This window comes from Salminus brasiliensis, chromosome 19 (genome assembly GCF_030463535.1).
Source record: "Salminus brasiliensis chromosome 19, fSalBra1.hap2, whole genome shotgun sequence".
NCBI classification, from domain to species: Eukaryota; Metazoa; Chordata; class Actinopteri; order Characiformes; family Bryconidae; genus Salminus; species Salminus brasiliensis.
In genome coordinates, this window is record NC_132896.1 from 20689191 (window position 1) to 20713233 (window position 24043).

The following is a 24043-nucleotide window of genomic DNA, read 5'->3' on the forward strand; positions in this document are numbered from 1 at the left end:
GTTGGACAATGTGTAGATGCTTAAATTAAGTCTATTTTTTTCTTTGCATAAATAGAACCAGATGTGATAACTTAAAAATAGTACTAGAATCTCCAAGAGCAGGGTTGGGCACTTCTGTTTTTTTTAAAGCTCCCGGCTCTTTCCTAATCCAGTTTATAACTGAGGCCCCTTCAACTCACCCTTGACCCACTGTAGGCCATGTCCCATTCTAAACACAGCCCAGCCATTCATTCAGCCTCTGTCCCTATTCATTCTCCACTATACATTGATTCCTTCATGACTAACTCCCATACACTAATGCTCCCCACACCATATGACCCACCCAGGCTCTGGCACATTCTGATCCCTGTACCACACTTCCACCTCCCCAGCTCGAACCTCCAGCAGGCCTGATTACAGGAAGTCTATTTAGATATGATGTATTGTCAGCCTAAGGGTGGCTTTGCATCATTCTGTCACATTCAGCTGTTTTTGTTGTTCTTTCCCTGGACGATAGCTGTGCTCTGCTCTCCATCATGGCCCAAGATTGTTTTAACAGTTTTTGTTCTGGCTCCCTAAGTAAACATTCGGTCAATCACAAGCTCGAACGAATGGCCGTTAGTGCGTTTCATGGCCTTAATGCTGGGGTTCAGTCAAGGAGCAGTTCTGATCTGCAGTATGTCAGTAATGGAGACCTACTGAACACTGTTAGCTGTTATTGCAACAAGAACAATTGTCATTGAACTTCATGAGTGAAGCTGGGAATTTGAATGTATTACTTTCCAGCACAGTTTAGTTCCAGATCTAATTACAATACTGTTTATTCAAGTACTATTTGTACACTAGTTGAAAATGTGATTATTATCTGGAGTATTAAAAGTTTTATGGCCTTGACCTTGCGCCATGCCCACCTTCAAGAGTTTCTTCTGCCTTTGTGTAGAATTTCTGGTCATTTCGTATCAAATGGTTTATGCTTATATATTATTCAAAGTGAATACAGTCTGAGGTAGGCCACTGCTGTGGACACTAATCATTAAAAAGCTTGCTATGCTAACCTAACATTCTGAAAGGCTATTTAGCATTATTTAGAGCTGTGTAGATTATAGCTAACTAGCTTTTCAACACACCTGTGGAGCACCATATCCAAAGAAGAAGAGGGTCTGCTTCTTAAACTTGGTTGTGAAGCTCCAGAGAAGTGAGCGCTTCATATGTTTTAAATTTGAAGCCTTTAAACAAAGACACAGGTCTTCTTCTTTGGATGGAGAAGGATAGTTATATAGTGCCCTACTACAGTCTTTTTGTATTTTATACACTTTTGTTCAGCAAAACTCTCTTGTCCCTCTAACTGAACATATTATACTACTCATTTTGTTTATTGTTTATAATCACTGTGGTTGTAATTTATATCTGTGGATCTACTGTCGCACTGGACATTCTGGACAAAATTATCAAAGAACCCCCCAAAGGTTAAAGGTTAAAGTCAAACTGTATTCACACTGAACTACCATGCTATTAGGGTGTTCTTTAGACAACAGTTATTAAAAGTTAGTCCTTTTGTAGTATATAGACCCCTTTTGCTGAAAGTGACACCAACATGGTCATGGTCAAGAATTGCCTACCACTCCAATAGTGTCTAGTAAAATAGCAGTCCTGGTTCCTTTGCATTGATAAATGTAACAGAGGTTTCATCTCATGGTATGTAGTTGTGAGAGCATGGAAGTCTGGGCCGGTTCAAAGTTTAAGCGTTTAAACTTTACAACAGACTGTGAATTCTTAAGGAAACTCTTAGCAACTGAAAACCTGGCCTGGTGTGTCATTAAAGAACACCAAAGAATGACAGTTCTATGATCATGGGCTTGTTTTCCTAGATTCATAGGGTAAACAGGGGCTGACACATTGTGTAGTACGACAGTTGGACTGCAGTCGGTAAATACATCCTTACCCAAAGTGTCCAGATGGCAGCTGTACCTGATAAAATGCCCAATGAGTGTAGGTAGAAGCTAGGTGTACCTGATAAAGTCTATGGTAAGTCAGTATAAACTCAGCTGCAGCTATCACCACCAGGTGTGATTGATCTGCTTGCCAGATCTGCGCAGAAGCAGGTATGGAAACATTTGATCTAGCTTGTCAGGTTGAGAGCCATTTGTTCACTCCACTTTTACTCCCATTAAGTGCAAGCTTCCACCTGCTGTTTGGAGGTGCTCCTACTCTGTAATGAGGAGCACTGATCGGCAGGCAGCCTCACACACGTCTGTCCCGGCTCCCCAGCGGAAGGAGGGCCAAGCTGGGCACATCTTGTGCGCGGGGCTCCAGGGGCTTGATTCTGTCTGGGCCCTCTGCCATCTGACTGCACTCCACCGCACTGAGAGGCTGCCCACAGTCTGTCCTCTCAGCTGTGGAGTTGAGGGGGAGCTGGGTTAGCTCCCGCAGGAAACGGCCAGGCTGCGGCCTACAGGGCAAACAGAAGGGAGGCTGGGAGAGAACAAGAGAGACATGAGTATGAGAGATAGATACACAGCTCGTTCTTTCTGCCTCACGCCCAGCTTCACCAGAACAATTAACTGCGGGCTAAAGGAGTCCGCTTTCTTGAATGCTATTTTTTGCTCAATCTTCTGTTGTGCGCAAGAGTCAGCGCTCCAGGCAAGAGAAAAACAGGAATTAGAGAGCGACAGAGAGACAGAGAATGAGCAAACGAAAAAGTGGGGTGCTCAAGGCAATGGGCCTTTGCTCTATAATGCCAGCTACCCAAATCCCATTTTATTTATTTCAATGTTTGAATATTAATGTTGAATCTTGGCTCTATTCAACCACTTCTTCTCGACTCTGAATACATTACATACATTACATCAGCCCCCACAGCTATCCACCTCCTGCAATATTCACACTAGTCCTCTAATTGCCTCTGTTAAGTGCTGATCACTGTGTGTGTGTGTGTGTGTGCATGTGCACGGGGGTGGGGGGGGGGGAGCCACACACAGAGATCCCTCTGTCATATCCGACAACCTTTTTATTAAGTGCTAAAACTGCCGCTGGAGAGATTCATCACTGTAAATCAAAGACCCACCAGTGGGAAGCCAGAATACGAGAGAACGAAAGAGCGAGAGAGTGAGTGAGAATCATTTGTTTCCTTTTTACTGTCTTTTTTTTCTCTCTTAAAATGACCAAGCAGAACAGTTTTCAGGGAAGTCCCTGAGTTGGGAAAGCTGCATGTCAGGAATTCAGTTCAGAATGACTGACAAAAATATTGATTATATCATGAGTAATAGTGCTTTTTTCCTTTGTAACCTTGTTCTTGCTCAACTCTCTACTATATTGTTTTGCTGCCAGCAAAACTCTGTTGCGCCTTCCCAAATGTAGCACAGAGGATCTCTGTGTGAGTGTTGCCCCAGAGGGCGAGAGTTTAGCACCACAACAGACAAACACACAAACAAACACAGCAGGGCGATAGTGGGAGAAAGGCCCATTGTCTCAATGCAAAAGTCCCCCTCAGTCCAGGGAGGTTAGGAAAACAGTTCACCGAGCGCCGTGTGGTCCGGCCGCACAGGATGTTTGGCCCTATTGCCCAGATCAGGTTCCTTTTTCAATATTATGTTTTTGCTGTGTCCTCAGAGAGGGTCCGTGAAGCTGTCCCTGGGCCTCTGCGGAATGGGCTCTGGAGGTGCTGCCTCTACAGAAATGAAAACTTTAATTGAATTATTTGCTCATAACTTAGGCCTATATATTTGTTTTGCAGATTAATGGTGCTTATATATTAAACAGAGGTAGGATTGTCAAGCCAGCATTATTTGTTTTTGGACTTTGCACCCTTTTGAGGACATGGCTCATTCAAAAAAAGCCCTCATTCATGGGTTGTTTGAAGCATCATATAGGTTGACAGTTTGCTGTAGCTATCAGTGGTCACTTTGAGGAATTGATGGCCAAAGTGAGTAGTGCATCATCACAGTTGTATCCTTGGGTTTGGTTTTGGCATTCAAGGTGCCGATTTTGTCTGCCATGGTGGCTTGTAGAGACGTTAGATCATATTCAGGGCCCAGTTTCCCAAAAAGCATGTTTTTGTGAAGATCATCTTAACTGATGGAGAGATGCTTTTTCAGGAAATTCATCCATGTTTGATTAATGCATACAGAAGTGTGCCTTGAGTTACACCCAAGCCAGGTTCTTAAATATAAAAAAGTAACTACTGAAACAACCTGTGCCCTGAAAAAGATCTGGTACTTAGCTCTCTTGAAACTTTTTAAAATCTCATTTAGTTATTAATCATATGGTTTATCGGTCAGTGAGTTTTTTGAATTACTATGAAAGGTATGTGTTTATGAATAATTGAACTCTGCCCAGCCACGGGTTCGGAGTTTAAGGTTTTAGACTTTGCAACAGACTGAAGGTGGTATTTTTTTTTTTGGCAAAATCCTGGCCTGGTGTGCCATCAAAGAAACGTGTGGTTTCCGTGATCCTGACAGCAGGTGGTTTCTCGAGCCAGCTTGCAAAGGCCAATGTCTGATTGAGAATGCTGTGATAGAACTTGCTGCAGAGGTAGCAGAAATGAACTGTTAGGAGCCATACACATTGATTGCCAAGGCTCTGTTTTATTCATAAAGTGCTGCCCAGGGCCTCTAGCTCTAGCTGGCAAGTGATACACTGATGCGCTGAGAGTATTAATAGAAAGGTGTGTTTTTGTTCACTGGCTTGGGAACATTGCTCCTTTGACACTGCACTATGAATATTTGGTGTTGGAAATGTCAAAAGAGCATGAATTGTGCATGAATCAGCACTGTAATAAATGTACTTAATGGAATTGGATGTAGAAACCTAGATAACACTTTCCTCTGTTTTTCTTCTTTAGCACTGAATGAACCCACCATTGACTATGGTTTCCAGCGGTTACAGAAGGTCATCCCTAGACACCCTGGTGATCCTGAACGCTTACCAAAGGTCAGTGCTGGTACCTAACTGCAAGCATGTGATTTATCATTTTGAGCACTGTTTCCCAACATAGACTTTGGGCCCCACCATACAGATCTGTATTTTTATTTTGAGATCTGGAACAGAGCAAAAATCAGGATGGGCCCCATGGACTGGGTTGAGAAACAATGATTTCGATAATGTCTTTTTCCCCATCATTTTCAGTTCCCTGCTACATTGCCTAACACCTTTGACACTTAACATATTGACACTCACAAGACCACTGCTTCACACTGATACACATTCAGATACTTCTGCATAGTCAGTAGTCAGTCGCTACTTTAGGGTGTACCCTATTTGTTAAACTGACATAAAATTGCACACAGAACTTGTTTAATCTCCATGGGACAGACACTCATGGGAAGATCATTATGTCAACTCATTGTCGAAGCATTGGTTTGAGGGATATTATTTTGTGTTCTTTTGAGTAACAAAGCAAGCTCTACTGAGAACTGAATATAATCACATCCTCACAAATCTAACCTTCCCAGAAGATGGTCTGAAGAGGTATCGGGTTTACAGGTGTCTAGACGCAGCATGCACCAGCACGGTTGCTTTATTTTGCTTCTCTTTTTGAACTAACTAGGTTAAGTAGCAGACTAGCATTATCCAGATCTAAGAACAGAGTCTCAGACAAGTTTCTGAGGTCATCTTTCCCTCTCACTCTTTCTCTCTTTCTCTTTCACTACCCTGTTCCTCTCTTGTGGAGGGACCCAGTTGTAGAGAGTGGCCATGTGTTTATTTCCCCCTCTGAGCCCGCACCGCTTCAGGAGGAGCAGCCTGTGTAAATGAATCCTTTGGGAGCAATAAATAAACATTACTTTATCTTGTTGTGCGTGTCCTATACCCCTGAGCCCCACGCAAGCTGCAGCACTTAATAGACTAAAAAAGAGTAATTATGGCTGGCTGGCCCTGCTCGTTCGCAGTCAGCCCAGGCCTGACCTTGTGCTGTTAGAAGCCCTCCCCATATTAGAGTAGGGCTATTGGTATTCATTGTCCATGAGGCACTGCATCTATTACACCTGTAACACGGCTGAATTAAACTAAGAGGTCAGCACACAGTACATCAAGCCAAAAGCCCATCTACAAGGCAAGCCATATATAGAATAGTTCAGGGCAGAACCTCTTTAATGTTGTAAAACGGACAGGGCGAAGATCTGGATTGTAAAATAAGTGCCCATGACATTTGCACTTTTGTAAAAAAAAAAAAAAAAAGTGATTCTGTTACATTACATGTCTTTTTAAAAAGAACCTATATTTAGTTAATATTAAACAAAAAATTATATATATATATATATATATATATATATATATATATATATATATATATATATATATATATATATATATAAATAATATCATGCCTTTTTGTGTATGGCCTCTTTTACAGCCTCAAGCCTAATATAGTTTTAAAAAAGCTGCTATGTTAAGTTATAGTTATCTTAATACCTATTACAAGCAACCTATTATTGCTATTAGGCATTTATTTAGACATTTTGTTATGCATCTAATATAGTAATAAAATGAGCTTGTATTTAACAATTGTCATGGCATAGTTGCTTAAGGAGAGTGCAGTACATGGACCTGACATACCGTAACCCTCCAACACTGTTCTCTCCCTCATAAGCAAGCAGACGATATATCAGGCAGATTAAATCATTTTGTTACAGTCCTCTTATTTATGTTTTTTTTTTTTTTAAAACACAGACACCAGGGAATATTTTAGCCATAGTCCAAATTTTTAACAGTGAGCAACAAATGTAAAACATTTTTCACAATGCTAAAACTTTGTTTGTTATTTACAATTTGTTTTCCACTGTGGGCTGGGCAAAACAAAGGATTTGTAGAAGGGCTAAGGCAACAAAAGAATCATTGTTGTAATGGAATGACCCAGGTCATCAGGAAGTGCTGCTCTATGTCAAGAGTGTTTGAAGAAACTTTAAGAAGTCACTCTGTGATGTCAGGTTCAACAGTATAGACTCTAAAACCACTTCACATTGCCACTGCTCTTTCCATCTCTCTCTCCCTCCATCCCTCCCTCTCTCTCTCTCCATTCCCCAGCTGGTGTGAAAAGGACAGATCTACAGGGCTCTGTCAGTGTGGCTAAATAGGGCTGCGGTGTTTGATCTCTGTCCCTAATTCACCACATGGACATTGTCTGCATGCCTTCCACAGCAACCACACAGTGTGTATCTGCTCACACACACAGAGACCCTCCACTCTGAAAAACACTTTTGTTCTGACCCACTTAATAAAGGCCTCTGTGAACATCCATATCATCGACCCCATCTTACAAAACGCTAGGGTCTCGTCAACCCTGAACAGGAGGTCAGAACTGATGTTGGATCTTTCTCAATAAAGTCAGAATAACTCAAAGACTCTTCAGACACTAATGACAGCCTGTTTGCAAACCCGATACAGTGTTACGCAAATGTTTGGGCACCCCTGAACAAATGACACATTTTGATGGTTTTCTACATGACAATAAGTGAAGCAAGCAATTCTCTCTAGTTTTAACAATGTAAAATGTATGCATTAAAATATGCAGAAGAGCGTTCTCTGTAGAACAACTTCTGCATAACACTGTAGATTCATTGTTCTGCTCTCTGATCCTGTGGATAAGAGTAGTGATCACTCTTTCCTGTTAACCGTAGCCTGTTTAATGTTGTGCATACTGGCATACTGTGTTGTTCACACATGATCTGTGTGTTTTTAGCATGCTTGGGTTGGTCTCATTTCACTGGGCCGGTGATGAATTTGAATGCATTAGGCGGGTCATGGTCGGGGTCAGCCGTCACATCTTTCCCACTGTTTTCAGCACGAGGGATGCAGATCAGAAAACGTACACAGCCTTCTCCCTGGAGAACATTCGTAACGGCGTGCCATATTTTTAACAGACTCCCTCGCTTGCAGTTATAATGAATAGGGTTGGACGGCCACCAAGCGCGAACGGCCCTGTGCGTATTGCATGGTGCTTGTGAACGATGCAAGAAAAAAAAACACCCAACTGCCTTCACACTGTCAGAGCGCTCTGGAGTCAGGTGTTGGGGAAGTCCCAAAGGATGCGGTTATGTGTTGGTTTGGTTATGTAGATGGCTGGTGCAGTTTGGGGTAGGGACAACCAGTAGCACAGTCTTATTAAAGGAATACTCCAGCATTTCTGTACCTAACCTGCCTGCTGCATCTGAATTGTGCAGTCAATTACCATGGACATTTTCCTGTACTAAGGAAGGAGCAGAAAACCCACTGAATTTGAGCAGTTCAATTGAAGCCTTTGGGCAGTTGCTGAATTCTGTGAATTGAAAAACATAACATTTTATGTAAATTCGATGCGGCAGCCACTGATGCCTCAAACCATTATACTTTACAGTACAGTACTGGTCCTAGACTGTTGTTATTGAGGTTTCTAACACTACTATACACACTAATATATATACTACAGATCTATCTATTTTTCAAGTGTGGAGAAACATAGCGATTAGGTTGAAAGCCGGCTCTGAGTGTCTGAGCGATCTAATGCACTACCACTATGGCCCAGGGGTCACAAGTTCAAATCCTGAGTCCAAGACAGCACAATGGACAGTGCTCTCTTCGGGTGGTAGATGGCATTCTCTTCCCCATATCACTCTTAAGTGATGTGGCCCGGCACAGGTGTCTGATAGCTTTGTCCTGAGTATGTTACAAAGAGGTGGTGGCTGGCTTTACATGTATTGGTGGATCCTTACCCTCTAGTGTTAGGAGCATTGCTAGTGCTAGGGGGAATTACAGATGAGTGGGTTATATGGCAGTACCAAATTGGGAGAAAAAGGGAAATACTCTGCAAACTAATTTTAAGAAAAACAATTAAGTTAATTGTTCTTTGGGTCATTTTAAGGATAATTTGCATCATGACCACCTACAAAGACTGTCAAAGAAGTAAACATGTATGCAGCAGGTCAGCATGAGTGCATGGCACGGTGGAAACTATGGTCTTGGGCCCTAACAGGCTGCTAGACTATAGGTTAGAGAAAGAGAGAGAGAGGCATAAAGGGAGAGCGAGGGAGGGAGAGAAAGAAAGGCATCCGGGTGATCCATCATGGTGAAGTCAGCTGTCCAGGGCTGCCTTCTCCTGGGTCAGGCGATCGAAGCCACCACCACCCGCACTTTATTATTGCTCGGCCAACAGTAATTGAGTCACCACAAGGGGGAAGAAGCAGCTGGAATAGAGAGGGAGAGGGAGAGGGAGAGAGAGGGAGAAGGAGAGAGAGAGAGAGAGAGAGAGAGAGAGAGAAAAGAAAAAGAGAGGCTAGGTAGCATGCAGGGAGGAAGGTAAATGAGAAATCATTTCTCTGCGTGGCTCTCCGTGTCCGGTAGATTGTGGCGACAGGGTTGATGTGTGCAGATGGATTTTACCCTCATTTTCTGTGAGTAGTGCAGGTTTTAGCCCTCTCCCTATGTCTCCTTCTCACTCTCTCTCCCCCTTTCTCTCTCCTTCTCCCTATCTTTCTCTCTTAGTTTGTCCTCTGCTCCCCCTAACACTCCCAGCCAGATATTAACAGTGTCGGGCCGCTGGGCCCGGCTGCTCATTTCAGCACTATCGATTTTGCCCTTTATTGAGGTAATAACAGTTTGTTGACGGCACTTCTCTCAACTGCTGGACTCAATCACAGGTGAGGGGCAAGCGGGGAACAAGGCAGGCTAACTTGTCTCCCTCAATCACTGGCCAAACTGGCTGGCATGTTAGCCAAGCCACCTAAAAATGGTATAAGTCACAATTTAAGTATTGTATGGTCCTGTCCGGCACATAGAAATGCACAACATGAAAAGCCACTATTATTTTAGTATTATTTTATATTAATAAGGTGCATTGCTCTGCTACCGTGTGAGTGCACTGATGGGATTGGTTTGTTTGGATTTCTATTTACATGATAAATAATATGATAAAATGTAAATTGTTACCACAATGCAGACATCATAGATGTCTGTGATATACAATGAGCCAAAATTGTTTATTTGGTGCCCTGAGCATCCTGACTAATAACAGGCATTCCGATTAAATGTTGAACAAAGATGTTCATGTGATCCAATAAAAAGCGATCTGCTTTTCTTGAACTGTATTAAGAATCAACCACTGTCTTTCTAATATATTTCAAAATATTATTTCAATATAATATTTCATATTGCAATCACAGTATGTAGTAATAGAATTTCAATAAACAATAGTAATGGCCAGGGGTCAGTATACATAAAGAGATCTGCATGTTAATGTGCATGTTAGATAGCGAGAGACCGAAAAGGCGAGAATTATTTAAAATAAAAGTCCCTAATTGCTCAGTGAGCATTCGTGTGCACATCCAGAGTGGCAGCTTCGCTCAATGAGCTTGGCTGGGGTTCAGTGTGGCCAGTCTGTGGCCTTGTTTGTTCCCTCTCCCTCTCTTCAGTCAGTGTTTGTTCCCCACATTTTCCCTGTCACTTCACATCCACCTGATCCCCTCTTGGCCACCTCCACAGGGCCCAGGATTCAATCTGTGCTCCCAGGAAACAGTCCTGGTCACTGGGGAGCGGCATGCACTCTGTGCTCCCTCTTCATGCTCCGCTGGAGAGACAAGACAAACGCTCCATTCTTAATATGCATCCATGTATTACTCCCAACTCAACCGCTTGCTAAACCTGTACTGATGTACTGAGAATAGTCAGAAAAGTGCAATTAGGTTACAGTTTGGGATCTTTTAATATACAAGTCCCTGCATGTTGAGGTATGTACATTCTCTGACAGACAGGTTGTTATTGACTTTCAGAAAGTAACCTTTGAGGCCTGCAGAGACTGAATATGAATTATGCAAGGGAGCTACATTAGTTAAAGAGCATGGGGACTGATATTTATGATGGACAGATATTGATGGATGACAGAGATGGGGCGAGTAGGAGATCCAGAGGGGAGGCAGGGGGACTCAAGGATATTTGATTGTTGTTTAGATAAACATGGTATCTCCACATTAAGTGATGCATTCAATAGGATGAACAGACTCAACTCTACAAAAGTCAAAGCCTGCAGCATCATCTGGACCTGTACACATGGAGAGGACATTCTGCTCTACTTCACATGGGATTCATTGGGCCCCTCCAACATGGCAGCAAGACTTGGTTAAACCACTGTTCCACCTTGCAGAGCTGAAATATAATTTGTACCAAACTTCACAATATTATTTCTACCAGAAAAAAAAATCCTTTCCTTCTCCATCATGGAGATGTGAGGTTTCTGCAGCAATATATGTGTATATACTCACTGAGCATTTCATTGGGAACAGTATTCTAATACTATGTAAAGCACCCTTTACTTTCAAAACAGCCTTTCTTCAATTGCATTACAGAATTCCTTCAGATGCAATTTTATGCTGTGAATCTCCCGTTCTACCTCATCCCAAAGGTGTTCTACTGGATTTAGATCTGGTCACTGGGAAAGCCACATTTAAGAGACTCAATTTAAAAGACTTTTATTGTGTGACATGGTGCATTTTAATGCTGGAAGTAGTCATTTAATTTAGACACAGGTCTAAATTATACAAAAAAACATCAATTAGGAGGTGGGCAGTTGGGCAATTATTGACTTTTAGTATTTATTAGGAACATTAACCTCCAGCTCTAGTGCACAACTAAAGAAGCAAAAATTGTAAATAATCATGCCTTGGCTGATCAAATGCATCTAGGGTTGTGGGACTTCTCTAGAAACTGGTGGGGCTATTCTTTAGTAATAGACATTTGTAATAACACTTTTGGCCTATAAGCTTTTTAAGGGGTAATTCCACATTACTCTGGGCTATGATAGGGAATCTCTTAATGAGTTGGAAACTTTATATTAAATAACAGATGTTGTTTTAAAATTGTTCTTTAACTGTAATCAAATCACTGGAGATTTGAACTGTATCTTGGGGTCGTAATTCATGAGACTGTATCTGTCAAAATGATCCCCACGTTACCTTGTCTGCATTGTGACCTGTGTGTATGCTGTTACACTCTGAATCCATTTTTGTTGAATAAAAAACGGGGCACAGGATTCTGGGAAAAATATCCTTTGTTATTGACTGACTGCCATAGTATGTTATCACTTTTTTATTAGAGACAAACTGGCTGCTTGAAACAAGAGATAAGGCTTGATCGTCTCATTGTCACTGGAAGGAGTAGCTCACTGTATAAGAGGGCTCAGTCGCTCGAGTGCGTGTAAATAGGCTGATATTACACACCAGTGTGCGGTCACTGTTTGATGCCAGCATTTAAATACACTGCAAACAGATAGACACATCCATCTGTGTATCCGTATTACCTTGCATATTATGTTTCTGAATGTTGCGGGCATAAAAGAACAAGCAGAAAGTGTCATTTTTAATCACAGTCCACATCTTTATCTGACCCTCTTTTTCTTTTCATTTCATTTTTTGTTGCATTCATGCTGATTGTCCTGTTCTGCTTTGGTACAATCCAATGTAGAAAAAGGGACTTGATCTGCTTTCATTTGTGCATTGTGTATCAAATTGGCAAGCCTTCAAATCCATGTGCGTATGTATGAGAAACACTCACTGGGCTAATGAAATCAGAGCCACCGCTTACACTCACGGTCCGCGAGGTCAGAGGAGCAGGAAATATGACATCATCACTTTGCTTTTTTTCCACACGAGGGACGATAGTGACCCTGCTGGTATTATGGCTCTAATAGAACATTAGGAGATGATAAAATTGCAAATGAACAAGCACTGGAATAAATTTGTCATGTTTTTACAGGCCCGGCTTCCTTGTAAATGTGCAGGCGCTGTTGCCTTAACATTCCAGATGTGACCTGGGCATTATTTCATTTTTTCAGCAGTCCCTTCCCTAATGAACATATATCACATTACCAGCCATCACAATTTACACACAGGAACAGAATCGATGTCCGGAGCGCATTAATGTGCAAGTTGGCCTCGCGCTGCCAGAGCTGTACTGTGACCACCTGATATCATGCATCACCCTAACGTGGGGGGCTGGGAGGGTTTGTTTGCCTCTATAATCATTCATATTCATTCATACACGGGTATATAGAAAGCCTATGTGTTGTACGTACACTGATGGAAAACAAGCTGAAAGATACTTTTCTTACCTAGTCCTCAGAGCTCTTCCACACTCCAGAATCAGGTGCAGAGCAGGAAGGAGGGCAGAGCCGGGCTAATGATGGCTCTGACTGATAGACAGCCGCACAGACACGCAGATCTAGGATCAGGTTTCTTTCCTGTTTACCGCTCCTGGCTCCCCGCTCAGCCCTTACTGGAAGCCCTTCTGCTCGCCCAGGAAATGGTCTCTGAATCCAGACACAGGGCCACCACGCACAGCCCGGCGCTAATAGCATTTATTTGTTTATCTGGACAAACTTTTGGCCTCTTCCTTATTGGATTTGTCCTCTCAACAGACCCCCCCCCTTGATTGTAATGATGGAAGACAAATAGGTGGAGAGATCCAATGGGAAAAAGGGAACAAGAAAACAAGCAAAAGGATAGGACAGATGCAAATGAAAGAAAGTACTCTCTAAAAAATAAAAGTGCTTAAAAGGGGTTCTTTGGAGCACAGCCATGTTTACAACTTTCAAACTGAGTAATCTTTTGAAGAACTATGCATTAAAATGTTCTTTTGGGAACCAAAAGTGGTTCATGTATGCGCAGTGCTCCAAAGAACCTTAGAAAAGTGTAGGAGTAGGTAAGGCAGCACTGCAAGGATGGATAAGTCGCAGTACAACTGGTACAGCGGGGGATCCAGCCGTGGGCTAATGCCTCTCATCCCTTATGTTCTTCTCTTCTTGGGAAGCACTGGCACAGAGAGCACTGCAAATACAGAGAGAAACGAGAGACGGAGGCGCACATCCATACTAAAGCAGCACTTTAGGCCTCCCCAGGCCCCCCGTGCCTCCCTCAATCACCTGGGCCAGGCTAGGCGGGCGCCTCCCCCTGCAAAGCGTTCCTAACGAGGGGTTAACGCAGTGGCAGCGCTCCCATTATTGAGTGAATTTAGCACCTTGGACAGCGCACTAAAAATCTTTATTGCTTCGCTGACCCCCTCGTCATGATCGTGCCTGTGTGTTGCGTCGGGGCCGGGCTTGGAGGGAGGTGTGGTGGGAGGGGGGGTGCACGGTGGCAGTGTGCATGGGCTCTGATTGAAAGGCAATATGTCGGCTGGCGGGCGGGCACACATGCTCGGGGGCTTGTTCACAGCGAGGGTTACACACAGAGGGTGAGAGCAATTTTCTGGTTGTCGCGCCGCGAGCACATTTCCTCGGCCCCGGCACATTAACTTTTAAAAAGGGTTCCTCGGGAGCTCCAGGCGTCTACTTCGCCTACGAGGTGGAGTGTGTGTGTGTGTGTGTGTGTGGGGGGGGGTGATAGGGTGGTAAGAGAATAGAAGAGGAGAGAGATGGAAAGGAGAGGGAGAGGTGGGGGGAGAAAGAAAATGAATACAGAGAGTAAAGAACACAGTAAATAAATGTTTAATGTGTGGGAAGGTATGGTAATAAATAGGTTTCTGGTTGGGGAAGTGAGAGTCGATTACCTGCAAAAAGAAGGGTGTTATATACACACATCCATCCCCTCCTGGCCAATAGAACATTAATTTACCGGTACGAGCCTGCTTCATCAGTTTTACTGTATGTTTGTACACATGTATTATACATGTAATGGGCTGTATTAGGAATGGATAAAGGATGGCGGCTGCTGTACAGTATGGGCTACAGAGGTGTGTCAAGGTGTAAGAGTGTGCACTGAATGCATGGCTTATACTGATAAAACAAATACAGCAAGGATGCTAGTACATAGAGTCTGGATCACCACATACTGCAGTCTTCTACTCTCCTACATCTCATTTTACCTCAGAATAAACGACATACTCAGAAACAATGTGATACATTGAACTTGCTTAATTTAAACAGAAAAAGATGGAAACAGAATCACAAAATTGGTTAATGTCTTTTCTTTCACTTGGAAATGATGTTGGGGAGAGCAGGGCACAATGCATTTGTATGTGTGCAAATTTTATTTTGGTTAACAGAAAAGAACAACAAATATCAGCACATGAGTTTGAAATATACTTGCCCATACATCTGTCATACCATTCAGATTATGTATTAAAATCTATAAATGAAGCATTTTAATTAGTCTGTATTGCAAGATATTCATTTATTTATTATATTCGTTTTTTCACCTTGTTAAAACTAATTCAATCTTGCACAGGCTTCATTTACTTTACAGCCACTCATCCAAACATTAAAATAATTTCAGTGTACATTTAGTAACAACAAGCATTATGATGAAAATAGTTACTTTTACCATCTTCAAAGTTCATATTGCCCCTCTTAGTTTGTGCCCCACTGTCCCCTATATCTTTAAATAAAGTAATACCAGTGTCTTACTTTTACAGTTTATACAAACCCAGTAAAAAAACAATCCCCATAATGTTTTTTTATTATTTCTCTCTCTCTCTCATCAATAGGAAGTGATTCTGAAGAGAGCAGCAGATCTAGTAGAAGCCCTGTATGGGATGCCACACAATAATCAGGTGAGGTTAAAGAATACAGGCATTTTCCTAAAGACTCCATATGGTATATACAGTACTCAGCTCAAAAACAGATCAAATTAAACCCAGCTCTTAAGACACTGTGCTTCTAAACTTTAAACTGCTGACTTCAAATGAGAGAAGAAAGTGATTGTGAAAATGCGTTCTCATGTAGCTTCCTCCTTCAGAAGATAACAGACATCCCACATTTTTTGAGAAAAAAAGAGGCAAATCTCACACAAACATCAGCCTCAGTCTTTGAAAGTTCCCTATCGATGGCTGAAAGAGCTAGAGGGGCATCCTTTTCTGCAGAGTAGCGGTGGGCCACTGCTGTAAGTGAGGTCATCGATTGCGGGGCTGAGTGGGAGTGCAGGGATCTTGAATTATTTAGGTGAGCAGTGAATGGGGGTCTGCCTCTGGTCATCACTACCTCCCAGGAACCTCTCTTCTCTCTGCATCGCTCTTCTAACAAATCTACACTAGCTTTATCATTACCATGAGAGTAAATTGTGAGAGATGCGCAGACCTCCTGCTGAGTGTTGATAAAGCTGCTAGTACTCGTGCAGGAATCGTCTGACATACTTTTCATAGCTTTTCAGCACATGGAGATCTCTGATAAATCTATTAATCATAAATTTCTTTCATTCTCCAACTGTAGACTAACACCCAGTCCCTCATATTAACCCTTAAGGCATGGGTCTTTCTCTAACCGTCCAGACATACTTTATGGGATGAGGTAGTTGGGGTGAGACGTAAAGGGTCACAAGAGTCCTAAAGAATAAATTTAAGCCCTCAACTTATAACTACATAACTACTCTTTCCTTCAAAATATCTTTCTTGTATTGTAATTCTTTCCATGCAACATTTCTCCACTCTTCATGGCTTGTTCCTGTTTCTTTTAGTATAACTCTAGGCTTTGTATTCAGTTAATAATGTCAATTCTATTGTTAATAATGTCAATTATTAATTATGATTCAGTAGGGGTTGACCTTAATGTCTATCTGTCTGATTGTCCCTGACCTGATGTTGTGTTGCCTTGACAGGAGATCATTCTGAAACGGGCGGCGGACATTGCTGAGGCACTCTACAATGTTCCACGCACGCACAACCAGCTGCCCGGCCTGGCCAACAGCTCTGTGCATGCAGGCATGATGGGCGTCAACTCCTTCCATGGCCAGCTCGCTGTCAACGTCTCTGAGACCACGCAGGCAGCCAATCAGGGTGAGCAGAGCATGCCCCCATCACATGGGCTTGTGGGTGATCACTGACAGAAGATTAAGATAAACCTTTATAGCCATTGCACAGCAGTCCAGCAGAATGTAGCTTCCATATTTAACCCACCCATGGCAGTGAACGCATACACACATTAGATAAGTGTGTGTATACCCAGAGTGGTAAGCAGCAGCCACAGCACCTGGGGAGCAATTTGGGACTTCTCCAGCTCAAAAAACCCACACAGACATGGAGTGAACACATCAAACTCTTAACAGACAGAGACTGGAGCAAGAATCGAACTCACAGCCCCAGGCCCTTGAGTTGTGCAGTAAACACGCTACCTATGGCACCACTGTGTCCTCTCCTATGTATTATAAGTGTTCTGTGCACTGAACATGACATATTGTGACAGTATTCCATATTACAACTCCTGTGTAGTATCGTTTGGTTCATGCAACTTCTCTAAATAACTACGGTCACAGAATTTTGAGCGAACCAGGGAATGTTGGAGGCAAAATCTTCAGAATGGAACATGAATTTGCGCATAAAGAATCTTTTAAAGATAGGTTTGTGGCACACAGGAGACATTGAGAATAGTACAGCATAGCATAGCTTTGTTTATGATACTATTGAACATTGTAATTAGGATTTGCTATTATCTTACCGCTTGGTGCACGATTAGCTAGCTGAAGAGATTGTAGTTGGGTTAGCTTTCGCTTCTAAGGTGTGGTTGGCTTCAGTTTGGTAGTCAACCATAGTAGTCCAGTTTGTTTTCAAATAAGCATAAGTTGGATAGAAGAGACAGTCGGCTTGGGAATTAGCTTAGTACGGGTAGCCACTTGCTTTCCGCCTTTTACTTCGTTGCACACAGAGTTTGAGTCAGAACTGTTACATAACTGTTTTGAGGTTTTAGAATTTTGTCGTTTCAGTGACGAGACAGTGGTGTCTACAGTAAGTCTCTTCCATTTACCAAACTCTCCTTATGCAAGTATGCCTGGGTTTGCCAAGACAGTTTTCCATTCTAGGCCATCTTTGAATAATGCTCGTATGGCATTCCTAATTAAGGGACGATTTCAAACCCAGCCTGATGTTCGGGTGAAAGAGGTTCAGTGGCAGTCAGCAAGACAGAGTAAGGGAGCTTTAACCAAAAGGAAAGAGAGACAGACGCCATTCAGAGACCGACAGCAGATAGACACACACGATCCCTCTCTGGTGCTTTCAGAAGCCGCCGGCTCCCTTTGCTCTGGCGCTCCCTGGCCGTTGTGACAGTGAGTGATTTGTGTTAAGTCAGCGGTAATCTATCAGACGTCGGATGAAAGCTGGGAGGGCGAACAGTAAGCGGAGGCATGATGAGCGCTGCCTTTGTAGCAGACAGTGGGGACTCCTGGAGCGAGAACTTCCTGCTGCTTTCACCCATGTCAGCGTTTAAAGCACTGATGTATATTTATAGTCTATATCCCCCCGTTTCCTCCCCACCTCCTTACACACTCCATACGCTACTAATAGACAGGCTGTGATTTTTTTGCAGTCTTGCCCTTATTTATTGACAGAATCATGGAAAATATAGACCAGGAGCAAGTGGTGGTGCACGATATGACCTCAAATCAGTCTCACGATTAATTGAACACACTTTGATTATGAATAATAAATGATTAGATAAGCTGCTGGAGTTGCTCACTTGGCTTGAGTTATCCTCCATATCACAGACTGAATGGGGTGAAGCCATGTGGTAAAATGTTTCAGAGGACACAGTTGATGAACTTGAATTTTGGAAAACAAACGATTATTTGCCCTTATGATTTGAGCTAACAAAAAGCTGTGGATGTCTGCATGACGATAAGCTGTGAATTATAGTTGAGAGTGACCCTGGGATCTAGGGCACAATTTTACTACACATCAGGGGTTATCAAATACTTTTTTGAACCAGGTCCAAAAAATCTAAATGTCAATCTTATTTTATCTTGGTTCTCTCCACTCACACTCAGTCTATCTTTCCTTCCACTCAGTCCTCCTCTTATTTATGTCTACCATGCTGTGTGTGTGTCCCTATGTCAGGTTTCAGCCGGAACACGAGCAGTGTTTCCCCTCACGGTTATGTGCCGAGCTCTACTCCCCAGCAGAGCAGCTACAGTACGGTCAGCACAAGTATGAATGGCTACGGCAACAGCGGCATGACCACGCTGGGAGGCTCACCCAATTTCCTCAACGGTTCAGCTGCCAACTCCCCCTACGCCAGTGAGTACAGACCATCACTCTCTCTAACCCTCTCTCTAATCTCGTTTCGCAAGTCTAACAAGGTCTGTTCATACATACTGTTCCATCAATACAAAATAATTTTGAATATGTTAACAATACAGCTTGTATTCTGCACATGAGAAAAACACCAGGTTTAAAGACACTGATGACATTACACACCATAGTGTTCATAACATGTTTTCTCTTAAAAGTTCGAAAAAGAGCAAAAGTAATAACATTTATGCCTCTTTAGTTAAAAGTTTAAATATGTTTAAAACTTATGACACATTTTTGCAAAAGTTGAAAATTCATATTTTTGTGAGATGAGATGAGAAGCAATTTAAAAAGTCTATTAAAAAGTTTCCATATTCCAAAAACAAAATATTGCAGATTTAAATAAGTCAGGTAACTGTGACTTTGAGTTAATGACACATCATATCACAAAATGCCCACATGAGTCTAGTACAGCACTGATGCTAAACTTATCATTCAGGAACATGCCCTCTACGGAAGAGACTTCAGTTAAAATATACCCCAAAATATACCCGCTTTTAAGAGTTTCTGTCCTTGCAAAGAAACCATTTGTCAAGACTTTAGCTTGCTAGACACGGTACACTTTAAAATGGTTAATAAAGAAGCATTGATGATGATTCTTGTATTTAGTGGGTGAGTAATCCAAATATTTCCAATTTTATCTGTTTTAAATGCTGTTTGAACAGGTAAAGTGGACTGAATACACATACTTTTTTATGTATATTGAACATCCATTTTGTATTTTATTATATCCTAAACTTTTTTACTGTTGTGATTTATTCAGCAAACAGTATCACATCATGTTGCGTAACGAAAAAATGCTGTAATGGTAAAATACTTAGGCCTGTTAGAGACAGCTGTGACCAAACAATAGACACAGCCATTACTCTGCGGCCGTGTCTTTAAAAGAACAGAGATAAATGCACACCCTTTCTTTTGTGGTGTCAGGAGCGCACCCTGACCGTAATGCCTAGCCATTCGTATAACACCAATCTTCTAGTGCAGCTTCTAAATTAAAGGGTCTTAATTAAATCAATAAACTAATTGCAGGAGAAGCAATTCAATTTCAGTACTTTGATTTGGAGATGTTAACAAGTATTTTAACAGGCTCAGTGACTCCGCACAGACACTTTCAATCAATGCAAGAGGGCAGGCTTTAGAGGCTCCAATTTTCATTAATTGATTAGTTAGGGCCTTCATAAATGGATTATGACATTATCAAGAGAATTTCTTGGGAAAGAGCCATAAAATTTAAGCACAAGATAATAACAACAATAAAGGCAGAACATGATATCAGAGGCCGGCTGAAATACGACATCAGTGATTGTAAAATCGTTGAAGAAGAAAATGCTCTTAGTGTATTATTAGACAAAGGGGGGAGCCAATAGGGATGGGCTGAGGGAGGGCTACAGATTATATTGGTTCTGTTAGTCTTGGAAGAGAAGCTTTTGCTCTTACAAGTAAGAGTTTTTGTCACTACAGGCCTAAAAGGAATGTAATTACATTAATGTTCAAAAGTTTGGAATCACTTAACATAATAAATGTTCATTTCTAAAACTTAAACATAAACCATATACCAGAAAGTGTTTATAGTGTAATTCTGATGATGATGATGATGATGATGATGATAATAATAATAATAATAATAATAACTCAATCACTCATGTTTATTTTCAAATATGAGGACTTATATTGACATTTATTTTATTGCTGATCATTTATTGCTTTGTTTGTTATGATGGTTGACAACATGACAAACAATTATGAAATATTTATTACACATTACTGTGTTTTACACATCATATGTGTATATATTTATATATATATGGCTATTTATCTTAACAGTTGGTTCAAAAACATTAGAAAAAAATGTTAATCTAATGTTTTATATCTAATACAAATGTGCAAATGGGTTAGCTCAACCATTTCCAGATGTCTATATTGAGGAGGGCTGGTATTTACAGGCACAACTGAACACCTAGTTTATCTAATCAGTAAAGCAGATGCAGATGCAGTTGCTGGTGGAACTGAATGAATCCATACAGTGACTGGAGTGAACAGAGAAGTCACGAACCTCTTAAATAAATTATATTTATTCTAATTGCATATTGCCTTTTTTGACTGCCCAGATGTTTTGCAGAATACTGTATATTTCTGCAACAGCATTGGTCTTATGTAATTGGGAAAAGTGATTCCAAACTTCTGAGTGGTAAATGCATAATTTAACACTTGTCGAAATGATGAGATGAGATGATAAGTTATATTCAATGCTTATTGTCTTGGGCATGCGTAGTGACTCCAGTCTCCATGTCCCATTCTCTTATGTTGTCTGTATGCTGTAGGACTATGAGGCATGTTCTCACCCATCCGCTCTCTCCTCACCTGTCTCCCTCTCTGCCACCCTCCTTTCTCCCCACCTCCCTTCCTCCCTCCTTGCCCTCAGTTGTCCCATCTAGTCCCACCATGGCCTCCTCCACCAGCCTGCCCTCCAACTGCAGCAGCTCCTCAGGCATCTTCTCCTTCTCCCCGGCCAACATGGTGTCGGCCGTCAAACAGAAGAGCGCCTTCGCCCCGGTGGTCCGGCCCCAGGCCTCACCCCCTCCCACTTGCACCAGCGCCAACGGCAACGGCCTTCAAGGTGAGGGCCTCTACCTCCTGGAGTCTACAGACTGCTGCAAGCTAGGGGTGTAAATCAAGCACTTTACTGAATATTGTTATAATTGATTATCAATTATAGAATCAATACTAACAAAATCGATCCAGTTACATGGTCACCCTCCAACGGATGCATCATGATTCATTTTAAGCTTATGCTGAAAGCGCATTTACAGCCCTGAAACATGACGTCAAGCACATATCAATCTTTAACACACATTTATGTTCAAAAGTGTGGAATCACTGTTTAACAGTTTTGAAAACGCATTGTTTTGCACATAAATGTATCTATGTAAAATATGGTAATCCTGTGCATTTGTACTGGAATTAAATTAATAAGTAAATTAATAAGTAAATTAAATTAATTTCTCATTTTCACAAGGAATATAAGAAACTGATTTGTCCAGATTTAACATCATATAGCTTTATATAACAGAATAACATAATACCCAGAAGGCCTTGTAATTAATTACATTTCTTGTTGGTCTTATTGTAGAACATCAACATTATTAAAACACGTAAAACTATGCATAAGTTATTATTGATAATTATTATTCTGACAGGTGATTCCAAATCCTTAAACAGTGATATAATGTAAGCCATTACATGATTAACCCCCAGCAGGCAGTTGCCTTTGCAAGTCCACTTCCATTACCCCCTCCAGTGTTTAACGTATTGTATATCTTACTTTGTATTGTAATACTTTGACAGTAATAAGTCAGTCCTGTCCTGCACTAACCTTGGTCTTATGTGGCCCTGACTCATCTCTTTCTCTCCCTCTCTCTCTCTCTCTCTCCCCCTCTCTTTCAACAAGAATAACACTGTTCTTTCTCTCTTTTCCCCTCCTCCCTGTGATCCTGTTCCCTCTCCCTGCCTCCAGTAGATCAGTCTTTTGTGGACTCTAGCAAGTATTCCACAGCCAGCTCCCTGCAGGGACTGGCCTTCTCCTGAAGTATGTGACACTCGTTGCTTTTCTCTCTCTCTCTGTTTGTCTCTTTTTCTCTCTCCTTCTATTAACCTGCCTATCACTTTGACCCTCTACACGTCTCCATGCTTCATCTCGATCCATGCTGCTCTCATCCGCTGGGGGCCTGGTGTCCATCACCTAGAACATGCCATATGTGTTTCATTTCCTGCTTGACTTCCTGTTTCCTGTGTCTACTCCTCTCCGGCTTGCTGGTGTCGTTGTCAGTTAGCCATGCGTCATCATCACCAGTTTATTTTTGTGAGCTCAGTGTACAGTATCCTGCTCTGTACAGTACATCCTGCTCTAAGTCACCACTCAAATACATAATATCAGTGCATGACCGACAGATTTACTGTCAGATTTACTGCTATTTTTAAGCTCTGGTCAAGCTGGAGAAAGCTCTACTCTTACCTGGAGAAGTAATGCCATTTGTGATTACCGTTGAGATGACCAGAATAATACCTGTAGATTTAACAAGAACGAGTAATAATGACCTTCTCAGAGCATAACTCAGAACTGTGTCACAGTGCTATAATAATACTGCGACCTGATGATCGTCCCAACTATATTTCAAACAGTTTTTTTGGGGGGCTTTTGTTCTATCTAAAAAAACATATTAAGGCTTCGAAGCCTTTGTAGATTATATATGTTATGTACACAAACTATGTAGTAATATTTTGTGACTAATAAAAAAGTCTAATATTTAATGAATGTTGTTGATAAACTGTAGATGTTTGGAATTTTTATTATTTTTTCCCACAAATGTTGTGTCAGATATTTTTATTGCTTGGAATTTACATGAACGGAATCACAGTTGTTACATGAGCTGTACTGAGGCATGTAGGCAAGTTGTTTAAAACCATTTATCTTTGCAAGAAATGGGATATAGCATTAGAAGTCCAAATAAACATAAGCACAGTAAAAAAAAGTTGGGAGCGTTTACTGTTAATTGTTAGTCGTCTGAGATAGTTTCGACAAATGAACCTTTGGCTCCAGTTTTATCCTCTGAATGTTCCTAGCCATGAATGTGTTGACTTGGTTTGGTAATGTTTGGAAATTGTTTAGTGATCACACTGACATATCAAATCTTTATTATTATTATTATTATTGTTGTTGTTGTTGTTATTGTTGTTTGTATTTATTACATGTGATTTTATCTGGAAATGAATACCACAACTTACAGTAATTAAAGGAACGTCACTCTAGCTCAAATAATACTTTACATAAGACTGAACAGGAAGTATCAGCCCCTTTGTTAAATGTCTTCTAGTCTTCAGGATCTAACCTCTTTTTATACTAAATCTTCCACATATTTCAGTAGGATGGCCTGTGTTGAGATGAAGATGTAAAAGTAATTGAGTGTATTAGGCAGGCCTCTCTTATCAGGGTGCTGTGAGTGCTTCCTCTCACTGTGTTGATATGCACCCAGCGCCTCAGAACTGATGAGCCAATGTT

The 24043-nt window shown here is 41.5% G+C and overlaps 1 protein-coding gene across 3 annotated transcripts in view; it reads left to right on the forward strand.

Moving 5' to 3' along the window:
* The window catches only part of ebf1a (EBF transcription factor 1a), a 144164-nt gene that overhangs the window by 114541 nt on the left and 5580 nt on the right, over positions 1 to 24043 (forward strand). Inside the window, exons 11-16 of one of the 3 annotated variants that reach the window (XM_072663088.1) lie at positions 4820 to 4908; positions 15421 to 15486; positions 16527 to 16704; positions 18754 to 18933; positions 21410 to 21604; positions 22502 to 22573. In XM_072663088.1, the coding sequence (XP_072519189.1) occupies positions 4820 to 4908; positions 15421 to 15486; positions 16527 to 16704; positions 18754 to 18933; positions 21410 to 21604; positions 22502 to 22572 (779 nt within the window). In that variant the 3' untranslated portion in view covers position 22573. The remainder of the gene's footprint in view (positions 1 to 4819; positions 4909 to 15420; positions 15487 to 16526; positions 16705 to 18753; positions 18934 to 21409; positions 21605 to 22501; positions 22574 to 24043) is intronic. The other 2 variants (XM_072663086.1, XM_072663087.1) reach the window with 2 other exon arrangements.